Source organism: Myotis myotis, unplaced genomic scaffold, assembly GCF_014108235.1.
Source record: "Myotis myotis isolate mMyoMyo1 unplaced genomic scaffold, mMyoMyo1.p scaffold_m19_p_13, whole genome shotgun sequence".
NCBI classification, from domain to species: Eukaryota; Metazoa; Chordata; class Mammalia; order Chiroptera; family Vespertilionidae; genus Myotis; species Myotis myotis.
Genome location: NW_023416317.1, coordinates 51,896,616 through 51,921,854, shown reverse-complemented (window position 1 = coordinate 51,921,854; position 25,239 = coordinate 51,896,616). Strand labels below are relative to the sequence as shown.

Genomic DNA, 25,239 nt, shown 5'->3' with positions numbered 1-25,239 from the left:
TTTTAGGATCTCTTCAAACCTGGTATTCTAATCAGTCTTGCTGGGCACTTAGTATAGCCTTTCAGTCTAGAAACTTACATTCCTTTCATGTTTGTAAGTTTTGAGATTTGTTCTTTAGTCTTTTCTAACTGGAAAGAAAGTTCATGTTGGGGAAACAAGGGCTCAGAGAATTTGGGGAAGCCAAGAGCCTGAATTAAACATCTTACTGGGACAGGAGAGAAGTGGGCATTCCAGTTACACAGAGTTATAGGAACAGAGGCATACAGTTAAGAATTAGCACAGTCCAGTACAGCCCTGGCCAGGTGGCTCAGTTGGTTGGAACATGGTCCCATACACCAAAAGGTCGTGGGCTCAATTCCCAGTCAGGGCACATAACGAGGTAGTGGGTTAAATCCCAGTTGGGGCACATACGGAAGGCAACCGATCACTGTTTCTCTCACATCGCTGTTTCTCTCTCTCTCCCTCCCTCTCCCTCTCAAATCAATACACATATCCTTGGGTGAGGATTTTTTTGAAAAAAGAATGAGCACAGTCCAGGAAGAACAGTGATGACACTGACAAAAAACATGAAGACGGAGAGACACCAGGAGAGGCAGTGAGCCCAGCTGTGGCTAGTCCTCCTCCTGGACAGATGCCTTCTGCGTGTGGAGTTTCTTATGTAGAAAGAATCTTCCACACCAGCTAAAGGTTTTCCCACACACCTTACACTCGTAAGGTCTCTCACCAGAGTGCACTCGCTCGTGCTGAACCAGGGTGAATTTCTGAACGAATGCCTTCCCACACTCCTTACATTCGAAAGGCTTCTCCCCGGTGTGAATGCGCTGATGCTGAGTCAAGGCTGTGTTGGAGCTCAGTTGCTTCCCACACTCTTCACACTCATAGAGTCTCTTCCCAGTGTGGCACCTCTGGTGCTGGAGGAAGACAGAGCTGCTACTGAAGGCCTTGCCGCTCTCCTTACACTCATAGGGCTTCTCTCCAGTGTGGATTCTCTGGTGCTGAGTCAAGGCTGTGTCTGAACTTACGCCTTTCCCATACTCTTTACATTTAAGTCGTTTCTTTCCAGTGTGAACTACCTGATGCCGAGTAAGTAGTGAGTTACAGGAGTTACACCTGCAGTCTTTCCCACATTCTTTGCATCCAAAAGACTTTTCACCAGTGTGACACCTCTGATGTCGGTGGAAGTCGGCCATTCGACTGAAGTATCTGTCACATTTTCTACATTCATAAGGTATCTGACCACCAGGACCTGGCTGATTCGCGGTGAGTTGTGTGTTGACGCTAATGTTTTTTGCTAATTTCTCACACTTCTCCCCACTCTCAATAGCCTGGGCCTCATGATACTGGAATGACCCATCAGTGAAATTTCTCCTCTCTGACTCTGCCTTCGTAACTACCCAGTGGCTGTGCTGCTGCCCTGGGCTGCTCCCAAGATCAAGGTCCTGGGGAACATTCCCTGGCAGCCCTGCCAGTGTCAGTCTGCGGGACTCTGATTCTTTGGCAATGTGTTCCTTTGGAGTGGATTTTTCCTTCTCAATTCTGGTCTCGCCCCCTGGTATCACAAAAAGAAAACACAGCCGTCAGCCCCTGATCTTGCAAACAGAAGACTTGTGCTGCAGGGGAAACAGGAGCAGGTGTGTGGATATTTTCCAGTCTGTGCAGAAAAGGGCACCAAAGATCACCACCCAGAAGAGCCCCCCTAGAAAGAAGACTCCGTGGGGGAGAGGCAGGTGAGGCCAGGCAGCATTCCCATAAAGAGCATCAAGACGGGGAGACAGAAAAGACTGTTAACTAGGGCAAAAGACCAAGAACTTTCCCCCAAGTGACTGGGAGGGATAAAAGGGCAGACAGAGCGAAGTGATGAACAGAGACCCTCGGTGAGAGGAAGGCCGCCGAGACGCGAGAAGAAGGGGGAGAGTCCTGGAATCATCCCTCCCTCATCGGAGGACAGGGACACAAAGGGGCTCTGCTGAGCTCCCAAGAAACCTTCATTTACCACCGTGCTTAAGGCAGAGCCCCTCTCAGGGCTGGAGGGACAGCCGACTTCAAAACCTGGGAACCCAGGCTCTCCCCACCCAGTAGCTTCTGGGGAGCTCAGCCTTTAGAGAACTGCCCATGAGGGTGTTTGGAGACCCACAAAGTCTAAGGAAGAAAGAGAATAGGATGCTCAAAAGGTAGAGGCAGACAATAACAGGGAGAAGAAATGTCTTACCCACGAAAGCCACATTTGCATAGTTCTCCAGCATCACCTCCCTGTAGAGGGCCCTCTGCACAGGGTCCAGGATGTCCCATTCATTCTGAGTGAAGTACACGGCCACGTCCTCAAAGCTCACCGGCTCCTGAAACAACAGGTTCCGGCTCACGCCTGTGTGAGGGCAGTGGAGCCTAAGTACAGGGGCAGAGGCCCACGGGGTCAGGTGGTATAGTCCAGGACAGCTAGCCAGCACCCTCCCCACCACAGGGGCCAGCCCTCAGCCGCATTGCCCTCCTCACTGCACCCCTCTGTGGTCACCCCCTGTGGATCTCTGTGCTGACTCTGCCATGCCCTGCTCTGTGTACCTGTCAGTCCCTCTGGCTCCTTCCCCCTACCTGGGCCTCCTGTGCACATGCACAGGGGCATCTGTATAAACACAGCCCACACACAGCACTTTTGTACTGATCTCCACTCCCTCCTTGATCCCACTAAAGTGATAGTAACATCATGGCCCACGAGGAGGTGTTAACAAAATGTCAGAAGGCAGAAAATAAAGGATGGGTGGTATCTAAGTTAGAAAAGCAGAGAAAGCTGAATCTTAACTGCTGGCAGAGGGGGAGGCAAACCAAAAGGAGATCATTCACACCACAGGATATTTTGGTAAAATATTCTCTCTGTTTAAAAGCACCAGGGAGGAGGGAGGGCCCACAAAGAATTTAGGACAATGAATGAAAAACATCTATACAAAGACACCCCATTGAGAAGTCTCAGAAAAATGAGGACATGAAAAAAGATCCTAAAGCCGAAACCGGTTTGGCTCAGTGGATAGAGCGTCGGCCTGCGGACTCAAGGGTCCCGGGTTCGATTCCGGTTAAGGACATGTACCTTGGTTGCGGGCACATTCCCAGTGGGAGATGTGCAGGAGGCAGCTAATCGATGTTTCTCTCTCATCGATGTTTCTAACTCTCTGTCTCTCTCCCTTCCTCTCTGAAAAAAATCAATAAAATATATTTAACAAAAAAAAAAAAAAAAAGATCCTAAAGGCTTTGGAGAAGGAAAAACAACACATACATGAAGACTGGAGAGTCACTACATGGCAAAAGTAAGGGAAATGTTTTTCAAAATGCTAAGGAAAAACTTCCATTTCTCATCTACATGATCCGATTAGCCTCCTGCCTGAACAAAATTACATAAACCAACAGTTTTTAAGATACTGGTTATCAAGCAATGAAAGACCATTCCTGAGACATGGGAAACAAAGAGGTAAGCCCCATGATTCCCCAACCTTACTACGCCGGAAGTTTCCAGGCTATAATGCAGGGAGGGCAAACTGAGACAGAGCCTGGCAGATCGTGGTAGAGTCTGAGGGGACCAAGACAGCTAGAATTTATAGGACAGAAAAGCAGAGGAAAGAGCTGAACAGGAAAAGAATACAAGTCACCTGCAGACGGTTCCCCTAGAAAATTTAACAGAGTACTGATCTAGGCATGGCTGTAAGTAAATGACCCAAAGCCAGAGAAAGGATCCTTTGAAAGGACTGAAGGGAACAATGCCTGGCATTCACTAACAGAGAACATGAAAATCCTATATAATAAACCCCTAATATGCAGACTGACCGAACAGCAGAAGGACCAATGGAAAGACTGGTCGCTATGATGCACACTGACCACCAGGGGGCAGACGCTCAACGCAGAAGCTGCCCCCTGGTGGTCAGTGCACTCTCACAGGGGGAGCGCCACTCAGCCAGAAGCTGGTGAGCACAGCAGTGGTGATGTGAGCCTCTCCCGCCTCTGCTGCAGGCAGGCGGTAAGGAGCGAGGGTTCCCAGACTGCGAGAGGGATGTCTGACTGCCAGCTTAGGCTCGATCCCCAGGTATCGGGACTAAGCCGGCAGGTGGACATCCCCCAAGGGGTCCTGGACTGTGAGAGGGCACAGGTCAGGCTGAGGGAGCCCCCCCACCTCCAGTGTACGAATTTCGTGCACTAGGCCTCTAGTAGTTATTATAAATGTATACCATAGGTTTAAAAGTTAAATAGATACAAGATATATTTCTTTAAAAGATCCAAATCAAACTTCTAGATATGAAAACTCCAATGTCTGAGATGAAAAATATACTTCATGGAATTAACGGCAAATCAGAAATTGCACAGGTTGGGGCAGGGAAGGGAGAAGTGCATGTAAGGCATAGCAATACCAAATGAAACACAGAGAGAAAAAAGACAAAGGCAAAAAGAGCAGCAATAATGACAGCTGCTCTCACCACTTCTCAATACTGAACTGGAGGTTCTAGCCAGTGCAAATAGGCAAGAAAAATAAAGGCATCCAGACTTGAAAGAAAAAAATAAACTCTTTATTCATAGATGGCATGTCTATGTAGAAAATCCAATGGGATCTACAAAATAATTATTAGAATTGTGTTATCCAAGGAAGACAATCTTGTGAATGGGGTGAAAGGGGTCTTTATTGTATGCAGTGTTGCAGTTTCCACTTTTCAGTTAATTTCTACTTTTCAGCCTCAATGCCAAATCTATCCCAGTCAATCCCTCCATACTCCTTTTTTCCCCCCTTGCAATTATCTTAGTTTGGGCATTCTCATCTCTCCACCCCTCAACTCCTCTTCTGCAAACACATCCAATTGTGACAGATTCAAAATGGAAGCCACTGGCCCAGACAACTCAAGGTCTGGATGCAGAGCTGACACCAACTCTCCTGACATCTGTGGACAAAAAGGGACCAAATACTAAACCTGACAAGTGCAGGGGAGGCCTGCGTGGCAGCCTTACAAACTCAGGTAACACAGAGGGATGGTTTTAAATTAAAACTTTTGAACTAAAAGCAGTGTGTGGCGTAGTCATGCCTAAGGCATTTTTCCCTAACAAAGGTCAATCCTCACCTTAATTAAGGCTGTCCCTGGTCTTTTTGCATCTAAGATAACATACCAGGAAAATATGCCTTTGCAATAACAAGGTAATTGCTCTTTTTCTGGACTCCTCAAAGAGCGGGCACCAGTAGAGACAACAGATCCCCTCATAGTTATTATCATGTTAAACGTGAACCTTAACTTGTACCCACCTACGTAAAACAAGTGTCTATCACTTTACTTTTTATCCGATCCACCCCCCCCCCACACACACACACACCCCTTGCTTTCTGCTGCCTCACTAATCTATCACCCATGGATTTCCAGTAGCCCACTTATGCCTTCTCTTTTGGCTGTAATGTATAAAATAAGATGCAAAACTACCATTTTCCAGAGCATTTTCTCAATCTGTTGAGGTTCTGCTTCCCGTCAATTGCCATCAGTTTGGCTTGAGTAAACTCATAAGAGGTCTGAACGCTTCTGACACTGACACATAAGGATGGGGATCCACAGAGGCCGAGAGGATGCCGGCTCACCTGGTGCCACGTGGCCTGGACATGCCGCCCTCGAGGTTCTAGCGGTGAGACTGAGCAGAAATAAGGAGGCACGGGTAAAATTAACGCTGCCTCGCACCCTGCGAATGTGCTCTCTTCGCCTCGGGCCCCATTCCTCCCGCCACCTCCTCACCCCAAAGGCAGAGCTTATTAGACACTCCGCCCGCCGCCCGGGAAACAAACCTGTTAGCCACTGGGAGGCGAGCCCCGACTTGCCCTGAGGGCTAACCCGCACGGCGCAGGCGCAGGCGCAGGCGCAGCGTGGTGGGAACGAGTCCTAGGCCCTAGGGAAGCGCGCCGGCCCAGCCGGAAGTGCGTGCACCGTTTCCTCTAGAATCCTGGGAAGCAGCTCGTCTCTATGGTTCCCTATCCCAGCCGCAGAGACCACTGTCCCTACTTTCTCGCAGAAAGTTGCCGGCCCCAGGCTCGGGTCCTGCAGGGCCATGAGTTACAATTCTGTGATTTACCCAGCGTTCTCTGGCGTTTGCCAGTACGGGCTGCTCTGCCAGGCAGCGAGGGGATCATTGCTCCGTGTGCCAGAGCTGCCTGGGTGCTATGGCTGTGGCTGCGCGCCTGCAGCAGGAGCCTTGGAAGTGGGAAGAGCTGTTAAGTTTTAACCTTTCTAATAAACTGTTAACAGGAAGGGGTTCTATGATGAGCTGTCCGTCAATTATCAAGCCGCAGGAGGCAGTCCAATCTATAGCCGGTTACTCAGAAGGCCTGGGCCTTGTGATTGCATCTGAAGTGGGAGCAGACCTCTAAACCCCTTGGTAGTCAAGTGTCAGAATCGCACTGGCTGCTGTGGAGTATAAAACCCACACATGTACTATGAGAAATGCTGTAAGAAACAGTTCATGAGGACAAAATAATACAGACAAGTAAGCCAAGTCTATCACTCATGAAGCCTAACAGGAAGAAACACTAGAGGATGCAGTAACTGAAAACCAGAAAATGAACCCAGGAGCAGTAAAACCAAGAAACCAGTAAGATGGCTTACTTAGGCCTACGTGGCACTACCACCAGAGTTGGTTTAGACCAGTGATCTTCAACCTTTTCATCTCATGGCACACATAAATGACTAAATTCTGTGGCACACAAAAAAAGGGGGGTATAATTTTAATTCTCTAGACAACTCCTGAACCCTCACACAGGCCAGGTAACCCCAAACTGACTGCATTTCCTTTATCACAGAAGCTATTACACTATTATCACTTGACTATTAATATCAAGCCAAAATGATTTTGTCCATTTCCCAGTCAGGTTCAGGAAATCAGCTTTTGGTTAGAAATGATAGGCAACCAAACTTAGAATGTATCTTATTAAACCCTCAAGCATCCAAAGCTGCTAGAATTTTGTGTTTATATGGAAAATATATTTGTACTAGAAAAAAAATCACCTGATGTTCTCATCATCATTTCCCATGAGAACATTAACTCGTTACCACTTAGTGTGATGGCTTTAAACTACCTGAAAGCAGGCAGAATGAGACAAAGGAACTGATTTTCTAATAATGACATCAACCTTCCTACTATCAATCTCCTTCGCAATCCCTGCCCCGCAGCAGACGTTCACCCACAGCAAGCAGATGGGCCAGTGTGTTAAAAAGAACCTTTATTAATCGCTTATAGTAGCCCCTCGTGTTCTCATGCTTTCTTGCCAGATGCCTTGGGAGCAGCAGGTGCTTTCTGGGCTGGGGCTTTCGGACCCTTTTGAGCTTTTGGAGGCGCTGCCTTCTGGCCTGCAGGTTTCTGGGCGGGAACCTTCTGGCCTGGAGCCTTCTTGCCTGCAGCGGTGACCTTTTTTGCTGGAACCTTTGCAGCAGCTGCTGCAGCACCTTTAGCAGCAGGTGCTTTTTTGGGAGAAGCTTTCAGGAGAGCTGCCTTTTGAAGCTTCTTAACTTCAAGCTTGATTATTCGGTTCCTCTGAAAAATGCCAATGTAAGTGTATTTACAACATGCACACAGAGACTATTTGTCATATATGTATATATGTTTAAGAGAAAACCCTAATGTTAAGACCCTCATATAATCAACTTTGCTCTACTAAGCATGGGCAAACAGAATTACCATATAAATAAGTTTAGGGTTAAAACATAATCCTGTACTAATTTTAAAAACTTACCATTTTCTTTGCCTTCATCACTTTGTAACGATCAAAATCTGTCATCTTGGCTTTCTATAAAAAACAAAACACAGAACTCTCTTACACCACCTTCCAACCCTCCAAAAAAGGTCAGAATTCAAATGACTGTAAGTTATTACCTTTTCTCTGGCTTCAATCTTCTTGGCCCATCTTGTGGCTGCCCATTTTGTATTGATATCTGCCTTCTCCCAGGCTTGTCGAACATACTTCTGGCGGGCACTAGAAAGAACCAAGACTAGAGATGAAGAAATCAGCTTTGAAGCAACACAAACTCAAGGGCAGCTTTTCACCCTCTGAAAAGCAGAACTGATACCCCCTCTCAGGTTAAAAAGCATAAGCAAAATAATCCCAAAAGTACCCTTCCCATTTGTTGTACTTCTAGCTCTAGTTGTCTCTAGAGAATAAATACCACCCAGCACACCACATCTTTGGATGTCTTATAACCTCAAACACACAATAAACCCAGTACACTTCAAAAGTAAACTAGTTACAGGTGTCCCACTACAACTGTCAGTGCAGTTGGATAACTATACAGCAACACAGCAGTTAACGTCCATAGTCTACATCAAGCATGTCAAAAAAGAATTAATGGTTTTCTCAATTCCTTGTAAGTAACTGTCACAAAATGAGGCATGTTACTTTTTAAAAAAATCCTCACCCGAGGATATTTTTTCTATTGATTTTTTTTAAAGAGAGACTGGAGGGGAGGGGTGGCAGTAGAGAAACATTGATGTGGTTACCTCCCGTACTTGCCCCTGCTGGGGCCAGACGTCGAGCAAGCAACTCAGGTCCATACACTTGACTGGGAATTGAACCCAAGACCCTTCCATCAGCAGGCCGACACTCTTACCACTGAGAAAAACTAGCTAGGGCTGTTGAATACTTCTGACACATAGGAAACATTCAACTAAGGATAACGAGTATTGGAAGAGACAAGAACTCGTTTTTGTTTTGGAACTAAAAGTGATGAAAATATAAACAGGAAACCAGAATTCCTTAAAAAAGGTCTTTGCTGTGTAAATCCTGAGAGAGGTACAAACAAAAGAGGATGGCAAATCTGCACACAGGCAAAGCCAGAGAACGAAAAGATCACAGCACATTTAAAGGGAAACAATGCCCGCCCACTACACTGGAAATTCTTCTTCTGAATTGCTTCCATTCTTCAAAACTGTTCACTATATTCTCAAGGGAAAACAACAAAAACTTTTTTTTAAGTAAACCAAGAAAATGTTCTCTAGCACAGTGGTCGCCAACCGGTGGTCCACGGACCACTGGTGGCCCATGAGGTCCGAAAGGTTGGCCACTGCTGCTTTAGCATAAGCAAAGCTGGGAGGTGGGTCTTACCTGTGTGGGAACTTAAGGATGAAGTCAGTGAGCTGCATGCATTTGAAAGGCATAGCCTGTCTCCTTACTCGAGTGCAAGGTCCATCAACCAAAGCCTAGAATACATAAGATCAAGACCTCAGTGCAAAACCTAACAGCATTCAACAGGATAGTCTGCAATAACATGTCCTTTCAAAATCCAAGCCCTACTATTTAAATGCTTTAAAAAAAAAAAAAAAAACGATTAATTATTATTAGCAGTAGTTCAGCCTATTACCTAACTACATGTAATTTACTTGACAATTATAAGTCTTCAATCCTTACATTCCCAACAAACAACTTAATGTCCATTCACAGCCTCTGGTCAATCCCTTAAGTTTGTGGTTCTCAATACTACATGCCTGGCTTGTTCTAAACTCCCTTTATACATATATAGTAACTCATTTAACCCTCACCAATGTTTTAGCCATAAAGGTGCTGGCTAGTGTAAGCCGCAGAGGTAATACCCAAACCCAGTGGCACTGGCCAACTCAAATCTGTGCCTGAAAACCCCTACAGCGCCCTGCCTGCTTTCCCCAAACTAAAATACCGCCATCGCCCGCCCACAGCCCTCCTGCCTCCGGGGCCGCTGGGGTCCTTACAGCGCACCACCCACTGCCGTGGGAAGCTGTGACTCTTTCCTTACACTTACCCTGTTCTGATCGATAACATCTACGATCGCGACCAGCTTCCCGGCATGAGGCCCGAAGGAGACGTAGGCCACCCGGCCAACCTCCACGAAGCGCCTGAACACCTAAAGTGGGCCGCGGGGGAGGAAAGCGAAACTGATTAAAATCTCTCCACATTTACAGGGTCCTGCAGTTTACAGGCAAAGAGGCTCAGTGCAGCGAAGAACGTAGAGGGGAACACCCACCCCAAGCGCCACGGGTCGACCTGGATAACAAACTCGCAGAGGCGGGGACGGCGGCAAAAGCCGGGGTCTCGCCGGCCGTCACGGCCCGGCCCGCCAGTCCCAGCCCCGCCAGGCCGCCGGCCCTCCAGCTTTGGCGGCGGCTGCGCGCACGCGTAAGCCCAGGCGCGCCGGGCCTGCCGGGCCCTCCACGCGCTTATCGGCCGCGGGTCCGGGAAGCCCGCAAACTACGTGCTCCATTCGCCCGGAAACCCTCACCTTGCGCTACGTAGGGCCCGCTGGGCGCCATTCCGCGCCCCGCTCAGGCGGTGGTGCAGCTGCGGGGCGGCCAGACCCCGGAGCCCGCAGCAGTGATACTCACCATGTTGGCGGCGCTCGGCGAGAAGGAACGAGGCCCACCCAACCGTGCGCATGTGCAGAAAGTCGCCCCGCCCCTGCGCTGAACGGAACGCCGACGTGGGCGCTGATTGGTTAGAGCTGAGGCGTGCGTGCGTGCGTGCGTACTCGCGCGCATGCTCACTGGGAAAACATGGCGGAGCCGGCGGAGTCTGGACGATTTTTCGCTGAAGCCGGCAATGAGCTCGCCCTCGGTGGTCCGGCGCTGAGTGGCGGGAGGGAAGATCATCGCTTAGGAGTTTAGAGTGAAGAGCACAGAAGCTTTGACTCCCTTTGTCCACATTCCACTTGGCTCTTTTTTTTTTTTTAACATTCTTCCGTTTTTCTTTCCACTGCTCACCCTTCTCCCGACTTTTATCTAAACGTGGTTACTCATGGTTTAGTGCTAGATATGTTTTTTCTGTCCCCGAGTGACTCCAGTAATTTTGTTAATGTTTTATTTTAGAGTAATTCAGACTTACAGAAACGTTGCAAAGCTAATAGAGGTAATTTCCATAAATGCTGAATGTTGACATTTTATGTTTGCGTTCTCTGAACGATTTGAACGAGAATTGCAGCCATGATGTTTCTTTATCGCTACACGATTAAATGTGTTATTTCCTAAAAACAAAGACATATCTTACATAATAAAATGATCAAAATCAGGAAAATAATACGAATAGTCTGTTCTTTAATTTGCAGTCCTATTTAAATGTTATCAATTGCCCCATTTACAGTTGTTAGAGTAAATGCATATATATTTTTTTTCCTGGTCCACAATCTAATCTAAAAAAGTTGTGTTTAGTTACCATGTCTAGTTTTTCTGTTTTGTTTTTTTAATCGGTAACCGTTCCTAAGCTTTTATCTTTGGTAATACTGACGTTTTTGCATTTTAAAATACAGGCTGGTTGTTCTGTGGAATGTCTCTCGATAAGGGTTTGTTGTGGTTTTCCTCACGATTGCACTCAGCTTATGCCTTTTTGGTAGAAATGCTGAGCCCTTGATGGCATCGTATCAGGACACACGCGGGATGTCTCCTTGGCAGTGTTACCATTCACCACTTGATTAAGATGGTGATTACTTTGCTGACAATTCCCAAGTCTATTTCAGTCGTTTTCTAAGATCTACACCAGCATATACTCCTGGACTGTTCCAAGCAGCCTCCTAAAGTGATCTGCTTTTCCATTGATCCATTTAATCTATTCTCTGCTCAGAAGTCAGAGGGATCTTTTTAAAAAACAAATCATGCCCTGGCCAGCTTCGCTCAGTGGATAGAACGTCAGCCTGTAGACTGAAGGGTCCCGGTTCGATTCCGGCAAAGGGCACATGCCTGCGTTGCGGGCTTGATCCCCAGTAGGGGGCGTGCAGGAGGCAGCCAATCAGTGATTCTCTCTCATCATTGATGTTTCTCTCTCTCCCCTCTCCCTTCCTCTCTGAAATCAATAAAGAATATATTTTAAAAAATAAAGTAAAATAAAAAACAAATCATGCCCTGGCAAGTGTGACTCAGTGTGGCTCAGTGGGTGGGTGTCGGTCGGTGCACTGAAGGGCTGCCCCTGGTTTGATTCGCTAGTTCAGTTGGACCCCTGGAAGGGGGTGTGCAGGAGGCAGCCCATCTACGTTCTGCTCTCACATCGATGTTTCTCTCCCTCTCCCTCTCCAAAAATCAATAAGAAATTTTAAATCAATAAATAAAATCACATCTTTCTGTTTAAAATATTTCAATGGCTTTCTACACTATTAGAATAAAATCGAAACTGCTTATTCTGGCCTGAATCATATGCTCCTACATGCAATCCCTTGTTCCCCTTCATCGTGCTTCAGCCACACTGGTCTTGAATAGAACAAACTCTCCCCTTCTCCATGACTTGTACGTGGTGTCTCCCGTGCCAAGAATGCTCCTGGGGGGAGGGGGGGGGCATCAATTGGGGAAAAAGAAGACAAATGTAAAACTTTAGACAAAAAAAAAAAGAATGCTCATCCCTTTGTTCATACAGCATGACTGCCACATAAAAAAGGTCAGTCCCCTTGTCCCTTTACTAGATCAGCTTTTTGTTTTCCTCAGAGTTCTTACCACAGTTGTTTGACTCATCTTTCTGTCCATTTAGCTGTAGTTTTGCACCAAATAAAGTAAGTTCTATGAGGGCAGGACCTTGAGCGTCTTCTTTTCTTAGCACAGTGCCTCCTAAGGGGCTCAATAAGTGGGTAGCGAATGATTTCGTCTTTAGGCCTTGGCATCCTGCTTTATAATTTACAAAGCAAAAGACATGAATAAGAACATTCACTGCAGTCTGGTTGTGGTAAGAGCCCCAGACTGGACACTACCCAAAGGCCCATAAACAAGAGAATGGATACGTCGTGGAAGTCTTTATAATGGAGTCAGCAGCATGTACACGGAACATGGACGCATTCACACACAACAGTGAAATAAGTCAGACGCATAGGGTGTATGCCATGTGATGTCAATTATATGAAGTTCAAAACAAGCAAAGTAATCTTTGGCTGTTAGAAGTAAATGAACGTGTTTACCCTCGGTGTAGGCAGCGGCGGCTGGTGGGCAAGAGAGACTGCTGAGCTGCTGGTGGCCTGTTTCCTCTGCGTGTTGGTTACCTGAGTGTGTTCAGCTTGTGGAAATTCAAAGCTTTACCTTTAGGGCTGGTACATTTATTCCCCCCAAATAAAGGTTAGCTTAAAAACGCACACACAAAAACAACTTTCAAAATGGGGTTTTCTGGCTTTAACACCAGAGACTCTGATTTGCTGGTCTGAGGAGGGGCAAGAATCAGCATTTAAAAAAACAAGCTCCCCCACCTGGCAGGTGTGGCTCAGTGGTTGAGCACCGACCTATGAACCAGGAGGTCATGGTTAGATTCCTGGTGAGGGCACATGCCCAGGTTGTGGGCTGCATCCCCAGTAGGGGGCGTGCAGGAGGTGGTCCATCAATTATTCTTTCTCATTGATATTTCTATCTCTCCTTCCCTTCTTCTCTGAAAACAATAAAAATATATTAAAAAAAAAAAAAAAAAAAAAAAGCTCCCCAGTGATTCACTGAACACACTTTGGCAAACACTTTCGGATTCTCCAGTTACAAAATTATTTTTCTAAAGTTCATCATCTGATTAAGTCAACCCTATTTAAAGTCCTCCAAATGTTCACTTTCATCCTCTGTTCTACAGAATCAAGTCCAAACTACCCAGCCTGGCATTCAAGGCCCTGCACAACAATCCTGCAGTAGCTACAGGTCTCACGGCTTTTCATATACTGGGCCTCCCTTTTCCTAGAATGTGCTCCTCACGCTACAGCTCTCCTTGAAGAAGCAGCTGGAGACCCCTTCCCAAGCAGCCCCAGGCTGTTTGCGGATTTCTCCATGACAGTGGTTCTCAACCTTCCTAATGCCGCGGCCCTTTAATACAGTTCCTCATGTTGTGGTGACCCCGAGCCATAAAATTATTTTCATTGCTATTTCATCACAGTAATTTTGCTACTGTTATGAATTGTCATGTAAATATCTGATATGCAGGATGTATTTTCTTTGTTACAAATTCAACATAATTAAAGCATAGTGATTAATCACAAAAACAATATGTAATTATATATGTGTTTTCCGATGGTCTTAGGCGACCCCTGTGAAAGGGTCGTTCGACCCCGAAAAGGGGTCGCGACCCACAGGTTGAGAACCGCTGCTGTATGATAATGGCAAGGTAACTCTAAGTAAGGCCCGACCGCCTTGTGGTGTACGTGACGGGAAGTGAGCAGGATAATCCTTAGCAGCCACTTACATCAGAAACCAAAGTATCAGACCATGCGTAAGCAGAACTCTGATAGGCCGGCTACACCCAACTGGCTCGTCCAATCACCGGGAGGATTGGCTAGTTCTGTCCCATCCACCTCCTCCTTTACAAATCATTCTGAATCAATTCATAGATGTGATGGTCAATTTTATGTGTCAATGTGGCTAGGCTACAACCTTCAGTTAACCATTATTCTAGGTGTTGCTGTGAAGGTAAACAAAAATTAGCGGGAATGCTTGATATCAAATGTTCAGATTTCCGATTGTCTCAGTATTTTATAATATTAAAAATATTTTTGAACTGATGATTTTTTTCAGCATCCTTAATGAGGTAGAAACAAAAAGGACCCAACCTGGGAAAGATTTTCTCCGTGGCTCCAGCAGAGGGCCTTCGTGTCTCATGTGTTTCAGGAGTCCTTACTTAGCATAGAGTAGACTTTTGGAGAATGTATGAATGAATGAATAAATGAATGAATGAGTAAATGGATGAAAGAAATACTTTTTAAAACTCTTATTCATTGCCTATACTCCCTGCCAGATACTGGCTAAGTGCTACATTTTACTTTTCTCAACAATCCCATGAGGTACTAGTAGATATTAGTCCCAGAGATTGAAAGACTTTATGAAGATCATAGAGGTAGCAAAGAGCAAATTCTTGAGTTAACCCAGACCTATAATCTTTTAAATGTCATATAGGACATACAGAAAGTACATGCATGGTTGAAAAAAGGGAACACCTGTAACTACTACGTAGTTATAGAATATCAATCACCATCACCCCAAAAGTTCTGTTACTATAGACTGGATTTTTGTGTGCCCCCGATATTCATATGTTAGAAGTCCCAACCCCCAATGGGATGGTATTTGGATATGGGACTTTTGGGAGGTGATTGGGGTTAGATGAGGTCATGAGGGGGTGCCTACTATCATGATGGGATTAGTATCCTTATAGAAAGGGACACCAGAGAGCTCACCATCTCTTTCTGCACAAGCACAGAGACAAGGCCCTGTGAGGACTCCGTGAGAAGGCAGCTGCCCACAAGCCAGGAACTGAATCAGCTGGCACCTTGATCTTCGGCTTCCCAGCTTCCAGAACTGTGAGAAATTAGATTTCTGTTGTTTAAGCCATCCATTGTTATGGCAGCCCTAGCAGACTAAGACATCTGTTTATTCCTTTCCAGACACAATCTCTGTTTCCCACCCCACCCCCCCACCCCCGCCCCAAATTTAAGAGCAATGATTTTCTTGCTTTTCTTTAGAGTTGATCTTCTGTGTTTAGTTTTGCCAGTTTTGGAGCTTTACATAAATGGAATTACACTTGCTTTTTGCCCTATGTTTGTAAGATCCATCCATATTGAACATATTTGCAGTTCTTTTGTTTTCACACATATTATCATGGTTAAGGCCTTTTGTGTGTGTGTTAAGAATCCCTTTCCTTATTCAAGATCTCAAAATCTCAAAACCCTTCAGTCCTCGGGCCCACACTGTATCCACTGAGCCAAATTGGCCAGGGTACCTTCTGTCTATATTAGAAACAAGCCATATGCACACACAAAGACGAATAATGATATAAGAATTTATGATGTAATTAGTTTTGAAAAGGTGATCCAGGAGACAGGCCATAGTGTGTGTAAGGAAAGCTTTGTGAAAGAAGTAGAGCTAAAATTATGCCTTGAGAAATATGCATTATTTGCATGGATTCGAGGATGACCCAGTCTAGGTAGGGAGAACTCTGTGAGCAAAGGTGTATTTTGGGATGGAGCAGCCATTCTGGGTGGGAATCAAGATCTAAACGGCGGGGGGGGGGGGGGGGGGGGGGGGGGGGGGGGGGAATATCTAAATGGCAGGCTGTGGCCTCACAGAAGCTTTGACTGTCAAATAAGGTACAGAAATGTTCACTACAACTACTAGTATCTCAAGGAGCCAAAGGTTTACCAAAGGGAAGTCCTTTGAACTCTCTGAAATAAAAGTGATATTAATGCATCATTTTCTTAATTCACTAGGCAAGTCTTCTTAAGAAAATGTTCTCAATTTTTAAAACTTCTCATCAGTACTGCCTTGGGACCTTGGGAGAAGGAGTACCATGTGCAAGGTAACAAACACACACCCTGCAAGTCAAAACAAAATCCGAGTCCTTTATTCCACATTGAGCTACCAAACGACCATCTGCAATCATGCTGACTTTTAGCCTGTAGCCATCGGACATGCCGGAGTTCTCCCCATCCCACTTAGGAGTCAAAGTCCCTGCAGCTTCCTCTTCTTTCTCCAAAGTCAGGAACTATGGCCGCTACGCAGGGAGGTCTGCCGCCCAGGGAAGGAACTGGTAAGCCAATCGTAGAATAGGACGTCTTGTGGCAGCATCAAGCATACCTGCGGGCTGGTGGACAGAAGGTGCACGCCACGCTAACAGTTTCTGGAAAGATGGCCCGAAACAAAAGCCTCGCCAAGGCAGAAAGATCTGGAACACAATGCCCTCGCTAGGAGGAAATGTTTCATAGGATGACAGGAGAACGTGAAGGGGAGGTGAGGATAATGACACAGACACCGGCTGCGATCTAATGATCAGAGCCCTGAGCGGGAGGGAATCCCACTTGAGGAATGGCCAGCTGTTTTCTGGGAGACTTGCTGTGCGTCCATCCTTCAGGTTCTGGCTGCACGACAGAAGCTGGCTGCGGCCACTGTCCTTGGGCGTAAAGCCGTCTTCTCCCCCAGATACTGTATTCTACCAACCTGAGGCAGCTCAATGTGTATGGGATTGCTAAAGGACAGCCTCAGTTAAGGACCAGTGGGCGGAAGCCATACGATGAGATAGCTGATCGGGTCAAATGCTTAGTGGGCATCTGCCAGGAGGAATACGGCCTTTCTAAGGGAGGACAGGATGCAGAATGTGCCCTGAGGTCAATTCTTCAACATGGAACTGTCATAATCTCTGCTTCCTCTTCCTCTGGGGCCCTGGAATAAAGAGCCGGCCTTGAGGGCCTGTCTCTCCTGTTCCCCAGGGGGTCAGCAGTGGGTGGTGGGGTCTCTGAGGAGCAGTGTGCAAGGAACAGTTGAGGGGCTCCCCAAGAGGTGCTTTGGCATACATCGTATCTGGGGGGCGCACAACCTAAATATTTGACTGCGGTCGTGTTTCCCGCAGATGGGCATTTCACTCGCATTGTCTGGTGTCACCCAGGCTGGACCTGGGCAGCCCTCGAGCTCCTGCAGCTGCTCACTCGGAATCCACCGCATGGTCCAAGGCATGCTGGGAGCGCCTCTGGTTCCTAGACAACGCATACAGGTACACCAGGAATGCCAGGCACAGCAAGGCCACTCCCGTGAAGAAGGCGAGGACGCTCATAAAGGTAGGTGGCTTCATGGGCAGGCGGATCAGGGGGATTTCGGCTGGGATCTGGTTGGTCAGCGTGAGCATGTAGCCAAGAGACCAGGCTATGCTGCTATTGTCCACCTGTGAAGTAGAGGAGATGGTTGAGTTCTCAGGACAGGGGCTGACGTGGGAATGCCATACCCGGGGCACACCACTGCCACCAGCAGGAAACACCCACTGGAAAAGAGGTCAAAGGACTTGCCCAAGTTCAGACACTGCAGAGGCTGGGCGACAATCCAAGTCACTGGGACCCCCAAAGGCTCGAGGGCCCTAACTCCAGCACCGCAGAGGCAAGGCAGAACGAGTCCCCACAACCTCGCCACGGCCAAGTGGGAAGAGGCAGAGTTGATGACAGTGAACCATTGTCTGCTGCCGGCTGTACAGTGTCTGCGGCTAAAGAAGGAAGGTAGTGTGTGTTCGCTAAGCCGAGGGCCACTTTCTAAGAAACAGGGTTTTGTCAGTTTGTTCTGGTAAATTCAATCGATTTTTGGTTTGCACATTTTTAGGTTGTTTTATTAGATGGATAAATATTTCGAATTTGCAATCTTCATGATGAATTGAACTTTTTGTCATTCTGTTATAATCCTCTCTATTGTGAATGATGCTCTTTATCTTAAAGACTATTGTTTTCAGATATTAAATAGCTACAGCAGTTTTTCTTCTGGGTGATGTTTGCCTGACAGTTTAAAAGAAAATCTTTTTCTTTTTTTTTTTAACTTTCAATCTTTCCAAATCCTGATGTGTGAAGCCTAAGTGTTTCTCTTATAAATTACATATATTTGATTTTTAAAAATCAGGTCTGACAAGGTCTGTCTTTTAACTGGTAGGTTTGGTCCATTTATGGATTATTGTAATCGTTGATATATTTGTACTTCTAATACCTTACTTTAAAAATTTCAATTGGTGCTTTTTTCCTATATTTATTTTTTTCCTTTCTTGCCTTATAAATTGTGTGTGTGCATGTTCCCTTTAAAAAATTAGCATTTTAGGCCACTCATACGTTCCTGTATCCTATGACCCCCCTGACCCCATCCCCATCACACTGAATATTAGCTATACTTGAATTCTGGGTTGCTCTGGTGTATGGATGAATTCTTCTCTTTTCCTTTTTTATCTGGTGTTAGTATTTTTAAAAAAACATACATTTTAAGCCACAACACTATTTATTCTTACTTCACATATTTTTATAACATCTGGATTTATTTCTAGTCTTATTTCATTACTTCCTCCAAATATAGTTTTGATGTTCAGTCTTTGTGCGGCCAATCTTCTGCAGTCTTTTTAGGCCCTCACATTCGGATACTAATTTGGCTGGATAGAAGATTCTTTATGAATAAAGGAAAGGAACTTGACACCTAGAATTCTGTGTGCATCCAAGCGGGTGCTCAGTGGGAAGTCCTTCTCCATTCTCATCATGTACTTTCCTGATAATTAGATCATGAAGCCAAGCCGGGAGAGGACATGCCCACAACAATCCTTACATGTTCCCAGACATCCTTATTTCTTGTAGATGATTCAATTTCATTGATGTAAAAATAGCCAGTCACAGGCCTAATGCCAGATGTTGATTGGTTTCATCTAATTAGCCAAAGCTCATACCGAACAGACTGACTCCAGATATACTTCAGGCTTTACACCAGCTCTTCCTGAACCCAGAGAAGCCTCCCAGAACCCGGGAACATAGTGCTGGATGGGCATGTCAGCAAGGCTGCCGCTGCCCGAAAGCAAGGTCCGAGGCCCCGTCACCGCACAGTCACCGGGGAGCAGCTGGGGTTCCAGCTTTGGCCCATGCTGGACTCTTGACAGTAAACACAGTGCCTGAGGCTCATTCCGAGAGAAGATTCTATTTAACCCCTCAAGCTCTAAAGCCTGCATCTTACTCTGACATCTGCGTAAATGGAGAGCGATTAGTTACTACCCTCTTTTGAAAAAAAATTTTAAATTGATTTTAAAGAGAGAGGGGAAGGGAGAGGGAGAGAGAAACATTGATAAGAGAATCATCAATTGGCTGCCTCTTGCATGACCCCTATTGGGGATTGAGCCCATAACCAGGGCCTGTGCCTGACCAGGACTAGAACCAGTGACCTCTCAGTACATGGGATGGTGCTCCACCAACTGAGCAACACCAGCCAGGGCTTTGTTTTAAAAACCATCCTCTTTTTTTTTTAAAAAAAAACAAACTGTTCTATTTGAGGCTTCTTTTTAGAATGAAAATATGTTAGGATGAAATCCTTAACATATTTATTCATTCACTCAACAAACATTTACTAAGCATCTTCCAGGTTCTCGCCCATGTGCTGAACTGAATGCTGGGAATGTGAGGATAACACAAGTCCTGCCCTGGAGGAGCTCAGAGCCCACGGGTCCTTGCTTCCAAGGCTCTGCTCAAGGGGAAGGGTCTGCGGTGAGCTGGCTTCCCAGTTCTCCCTCATCCCTCCGGGGAGGTCCCTGGGGGTCAAGGCTCTCCTTTCACGCACGTACGCGCAACCCTCTCTGTTTTGAGAGGAAGAGGAGGAAAGGACTTGTGCTCTGACTTACCTCTTTTTTAAAATGTATCTGGGGCCAGGTGTCCTCGGTGAATTTGTACCCACTCACGAGCAAGTGGTAGATATAGTGGGCCGAGAAGCAGTAGGAGCGGGCGTACACCTCATCGAACCGGGGCAGCAGCAGCGGGAGCTGAGAAGGTCAAAGCAGGGAGGGGAAGGCGGGCAGGCAGGTTTTAAAATGCACATTTTGGAACACGTTAGGACCAAAGGACTAGCGGAAAAAATTGTATCACCCAGCGTTTCATATTTATTTAAAAAAAATTTTTTTAATTTTAGTGTTTTTTAAAAATTGATTTGAGAGAGAGAGAGGAAGGGAGAGAGAGAAACATCAATGAGAAAGAACCATCCATCGGCTGCCTCCTGCATTAAGGAATGCAATGATATAATATTAAAAATATCCCTAGAACATCATCACGTAAGAACAATCTCTAAGCGTACGGGGTGCTTATCATGTGCCCAACACGGTTCTCACCACGGCGCCTGTGGTCAGGACATTAGTTCATGACGCAGGAACGGCTCCCCGATAGCCCCTTTTGGGGGTTAAAAGCAGAACAGCGTAGGGCGAAATTCAGAACACATGCACTCCTGCGCACGATGGGATACCCCTGCTCTGCTGTGGGTGGCGCTGTCGCCCCTTTCTCCTTACACACTGACCTGGCTCCAGTCCTGTGAGCAGAAATCCCAGGTGCTGGAGTTGAAGGCGTCCAGGGAAAAGCTGCCCGAGAGGTTTAACGCGTTGGCTGTGTAGAAGAATCCCGCAAAGGCCTGGGAGGAAGCGGAACAGGACAGCGTGCCTCAGAATGGGACAGACCATGGAGGTGTGAGGGCAGGTCGTAAAAGCAGGAGACAGGTCAGCAGCAGAGAAACGGAAAGGTCAGAATAAATATGCAATGGGAAAAAACCAGGAATCTCTCCGTGGTTTCTGCTCTCACCACAAAAGATCCTTTAACGCCCGGCTGATAAACCCCGTCGAAGCAGCAGATCTCTCGGTCGTGGCAAGCTCTGAAGGCAAAGAGGGAAGCCACCTTCACCCGACAGAGTAATGGGTCCCCGGTTCCTTCAAACGTGATGGTGTCATCGGGGTCGTAACCTCCAGGCCGCAGCTCCTCCGTGCACAGGCTGCCAAAGAGGTGGCCCGCGGTGAAGGTGGTGGAGTAATTCCGAGGGTAGCAGGGGTTGGTGACGCTGGTGCTGGTGGTGGAATTCTGTAGGCACACGAGTGGCCTATTAGAAAGCACTCTTTGGCTGAGGACAAAGTACTTCCCTTTTGCCAACTCTTATTATCGCTACACGCTAATGCCAGGAGGGAAATGGGAAAAACGCCATTCTGTGTCGGTGGGTACTTGAAGGCAACTCCCAGGTTGTCTAGATAACTCAAGTGGCAGTGGGGGGACAGTTACCTGTACCAGGTGCAATGCTAGGCTCTCGCTCACATGACCAGATCCAGCCCTTACGGCAGGCCTGTGAGGCAGGATTTATGAACTTCATTTTGGTGAGAAAACAAGATAGGCTAGGTTAATCAACCATTTTGACTAGAGTATTATCTATCCACCTAATAAAATAATCCCAAAGGGACAAATACATGAATTATGAGAATTTAGCTTCCGTCCCCCTCAGTGCCCCCCACCTGACCCCCTCCCTGGAAGTGACCTCTATGGCCAGTTTTTGTGTATTCTACCAGAGATTTCGTCTGTACTTCTTGGGTGCATATGTGAATACATTTTCTTTTCTTCCCTCTTTCTTTTACAAAAACCATAAATGGTAGTACCCTACACACTATTCTGCTCCTTCCTTTTCTTACTTAAAAATCCATCTTTGGCCCTAACCGGTTTGGCTCAGTGGATAGAGCGTCAGCCTGTGGACTGAAAGGTCCCAGGTTCGATTTCGGTCAAGGGCATGTACCTTGGTGGTGGGCACATCCCCAGTAGGAGGTGTGCAGGAGGCAGCTGATGGAAGAAAAAGATCTGTGAGGGAGGGAGGGAGGGAGGGAGGGAGGGAAGAAGGAAGGAAGGAAGGAAGGAAGGAAGGAAGGAAGGAAGGGAGGGAGGGAGGGAGGGAGGGAGGGAGGGAGGGAGGGAGGGAGGGAGGGAGGGAGAGTCCCTAATGTCTAACAAGTTTTCAGAGTGAGACCTGAGCCGGGGGTGGCTGGGGACTGGTTAATAAGAGAATGACTGCCAAGTATCTACCCAGGTGTCCTCACCACACTGTGCAGGCCCTTATGGTACAGAAGAGGAAATGAGACGCAGATTCAGCCAGTGATCATGATGTAATCATCTGCGTGAACCTTCTCAGTCAGGCTCGCTAGCATGTACTTGGCGCATGAAAGTGCTGGTCAGGCAGGTCTGGGCACGCATTTGTGGGTGATCCTCATCACACCTGGATCCTTTCCCTCACCTGAGTCAGAAGGCTCAGGCCAGAGCCACCCTCTCAGCACCCAGAGGTTACCAGGCAAGTTGGAGAGATGGCTGGGCCCTGTGAGATGACTGTCCACGGCAGAGGCTGGGATCTCACACCTCTGCCCCCAGTCCTGGACTCAGACCTGGAAACTTGTGTTTTCATATGCAAATGAGACCTCAGACAGGTGAGTATACTCAGGGCCAGCTGACTTTAAAAGGTTAGAGTCCCGGACCCCTACTCACCCTGGGAGGAGGGTTTCACCTGCCCGCTTCTGTGGAGTTCCGAGGAGCCCTCCCCCCCACCCTCCCCTTCCCCCTGCCAGGGCAGGAGCCGGAGCTGGAGGAGGGAGCATTAAGCTTTGCCTGAAATAACAGGAGGTTGAGAAAAGAGGATTTTCCAGGGTTTTTCTCCTGGGAAGAGGCACGTTGGCTGAGACTTAATGCCTTGGCAGGGCCAGACCAAATGAATTCCAAGGCCTTATATAGCCCTGTGGGCCGGACGTTCCCCACCCCTGCCATAAAGGGATCCCGGGACTTGAATCATTTATAAAATGTGGGGAGCTCTGGAATTTCCTTGGAATTCTGACTCAAATACACTGGAAGTGGTCAACACAACAGAGAGAGAGAGAGAGAGAGAGTGTGCGCGCTCGGACCCCCACAAGTAAACCGGAAAATGCTGTTGACGTCACCCACCTTCTAACTGGAGCTGAAAGGACGGACCCCGGAAGGCAAGGTGCCCATCCCTCAGCTGAGACCCCCCCCCCCCAGGAAACGCCTGCTCCCCGCCCCCACTCGGGTACCTGAAGGAGCATGGCCAGAAACCTCTTCTCGGCCTCGTTTCGCCCGTAGCACTGGAAGCTGCGCGTGTAGAGTGTGTACACGTAGCCGTACAGGGACACCTTTATGATGTCACTGGTGTTCAGCTCCACCTTCTCTCCCACCGCGAAGGATATCTGGGTGGAGGCGCCGCCTAAGTCCAGGGCACCTGTGGTCTCCACGCCATTTGGATGCACCCACATGTGCCACAGGTCCTTCTGCGCCGCGGGAGAAGAAGGCATGAGAACAGGCCGGAGACGCCATTTCTGTTTGCCCAGGGCTCTCCACCTAAGACCCGTCTCTGACTGCTAAGAACTAGGACATATGGGGAAGCATTCAGGGCCAAACCTCTCCTTTATGTCAGGGGTGGTGAACTCAAATGCTTACAGGAGCTGGGCAGGCAGCAGAAATGAGCAAAGTAGGTTAGGTGTAGACAACAGGGAATGGTGGGGACTCTGGCAGCCTGGGGAGTGCGTGTTACACGCTGTCCCGGTTGGTTGTTGCATGCAGGAATGTGAGTCCACTGTGACCAGCACGTCCAGCGGGGGGGGGGGGGGGGGGGGGGGGGGGGGGTCAGGAGAAGCTATGAATTTTTATGTGAACTTTTCAAAATATTAACTGTTGGCAGTGAACTAAAGATTTAAAAAATATATTTGAGGAGGAACAGCATAGGTGTGGGGCTGGATATGATCTCTGTAACACGGTGATTGTCTCTTGGAGTCAGCCTTCCTCTGCACCAGAGAAGAAGGGCGTGTGGAGACTGGCGTGTCACGGAGACCTGGGGACACGGGGACCTGGGGAGCGGGCCGCCCCAAGGCTCTGTAAATTCCAGAGGGCTATGGGCCAGCTTAGAGGAGTCATTCTCCAGCTGCCCTTCCTATTACCCATAGCCCAGTGTTAGAGTCTCACCCCTCCCCAATGTCTTATTTGCTCGTAAAGGGATGCTATTCCCTCTCCCCCGGGCATTTGGTCCTGCTTATGAGCCAAGGTTTTGCACCAGCTAGCGTGTCTTTTCTTACCTATTGTCCCCTGTGTTTCCCTGATGCGTCACACAATAGGAATGACCCGGGACAGATGCCCTGTTGGCATGCACCTCTGCTGAAGCTACCACCCACAGGGGAAGGGGTCAATGGCAAGATTAGAAACCATGCATTTGTTTTCACACACCTCCAGGAAATTTCCCATTAAATAGTTGGCTGTAATCCATCCATATATCCCTTCCTCTTGCCCAGAAATGATTTGAGCACCCCTAAAATCAAAGGGCTGGGACTTGAAGTAGTTTTGGATGCTTGCAAGGACTTCATTAGCTGCTGTTTCATTTTGCAACCTATGCAAGGCACAGAACACACAAGGCTGAGTGCCCGGACAACAGAGCCTTAAAATACCCTCCGCCAGGTGAACAGGTGAAACCTCCCCACCCGCCCGCCCGCTGTAGACAGGGACCATTTCCCAGATGTGTGCGACACAGGCAACCCCTCCTGCAAGCCAAGGCTTCCTGGGGGACAGGAAGGGACGGCAGGGGGCACTTGGTACCTGCCAACCTGCCAGCAGATTCCAGGAAAAGCACCACTAGTTCTCGCCTCCCCTACCTGTTCCTGCCCCTCCCTCCAGCCACCCGCTCGTCCGAAGAGCCTTGTGCTTCATCTGACTCAGGTCAGCAGAGGAAAGGAGACTGGAGGGGGGGGGGGGGAGACGGGGGTGGGGACAGAAATGGTATAAGTCATCTCTTGGGGGCACCATAAAAAGGAGCCCTCATCAAGCCAGAAGGAAGGGGAGCTCAGGAGGGGGCGGGAAGGAAGAGGGTTGACTCTCCAGCTTCACCAGGGGGGGTATGAGGCCGCTCGGGGGCGTCACTGGGTGGAATCCATTCGTGTGCTGCCCTCGGAGGGGTGGCAACATGGTAGTTTCATGTCACCCAGGACACGGTGTGATCAGGCCGTTCACCCGCTGCCATTTCACTCTCCGGGGC

At 47.7% G+C, this 25,239-nt stretch overlaps 3 protein-coding genes across 4 annotated transcripts in view; all 3 read right to left on the bottom strand.

Moving 5' to 3' along the window:
• Positions 1 to 402: 402 nt before the first annotated feature.
• On the bottom strand, positions 403 to 5,730 carry ZNF620 (zinc finger protein 620). Its single transcript, XM_036333248.1, has 3 exons — positions 5,588 to 5,730; positions 2,210 to 2,362; positions 403 to 1,549 (listed from the first exon to the last, which is right to left on the bottom strand). The coding sequence occupies exons 2-3, from the start codon at positions 2,241 to 2,243 to the stop codon at positions 612 to 614; spliced, it is 972 nt and encodes a 323-aa protein (XP_036189141.1). The 5' UTR covers positions 2,244 to 2,362; positions 5,588 to 5,730; the 3' UTR covers positions 403 to 611.
• A 1,466-nt stretch (positions 5,731 to 7,196) lies between these two features.
• RPL14 (ribosomal protein L14) lies at positions 7,197 to 10,620 on the bottom strand. Its single transcript, XM_036333249.1, has 6 exons — positions 10,342 to 10,620; positions 9,762 to 9,863; positions 9,092 to 9,186; positions 7,867 to 7,966; positions 7,727 to 7,780; positions 7,197 to 7,527 (listed from the first exon to the last, which is right to left on the bottom strand). Exons 1-6 carry the CDS (start codon positions 10,603 to 10,605, stop codon positions 7,249 to 7,251), a joined length of 894 nt encoding a protein of 297 aa, XP_036189142.1. The 5' UTR covers positions 10,606 to 10,620; the 3' UTR covers positions 7,197 to 7,248.
• Positions 10,621 to 16,260: 5,640 nt separating this feature from the next.
• The window catches only part of ENTPD3 (ectonucleoside triphosphate diphosphohydrolase 3), a 29,809-nt gene continuing 20,830 nt past the window's right edge, over positions 16,261 to 25,239 (bottom strand). Inside the window, exons 6-11 of one of the 2 annotated variants that reach the window (XM_036333243.1) lie at positions 24,438 to 24,597; positions 23,255 to 23,488; positions 20,991 to 21,263; positions 20,713 to 20,823; positions 20,051 to 20,188; positions 16,261 to 17,593 (exon numbers count right to left, since the gene is read on the bottom strand). In XM_036333243.1, the coding sequence (XP_036189136.1) occupies positions 17,357 to 17,593; positions 20,051 to 20,188; positions 20,713 to 20,823; positions 20,991 to 21,263; positions 23,255 to 23,488; positions 24,438 to 24,597 (1,153 nt within the window). In that variant the 3' untranslated portion in view covers positions 16,261 to 17,356. The other variant, XM_036333245.1, reaches the window with a different exon arrangement.

What these genes read in the sequence shown, in the direction of transcription:
- ZNF620 (XM_036333248.1), bottom strand. Translation starts at nt 2,243, where the DNA reads ATGCTGGAGAACTATGCAAATGTGGCTTTCGTGG. An exon ending in TGCAAATGTGGCTTTCGTGG is followed by an intron (nt 1,550 to 2,209) that starts GTAAGACATTTC and finishes TTGTGATACCAG; the next exon opens with GGGGCGAGACCAGAATTGAG.
- RPL14 (XM_036333249.1), bottom strand. Translation starts at nt 10,605, where the DNA reads ATGATCTTCCCTCCCGCCACTCAGCGCCGGACCACCGAGGGCGAGCTC. An exon ending in AGATTGAAGCCAGAGAAAAG is followed by an intron (nt 7,781 to 7,866) that starts GTAATAACTTAC and finishes TGTTTTTTATAG; the next exon opens with AAAGCCAAGATGACAGATTT. An exon ending in TGATGAAGGCAAAGAAAATG is followed by an intron (nt 7,528 to 7,726) that starts GTAAGTTTTTAA and finishes GGCATTTTTCAG; the next exon opens with AGGAACCGAATAATCAAGCT.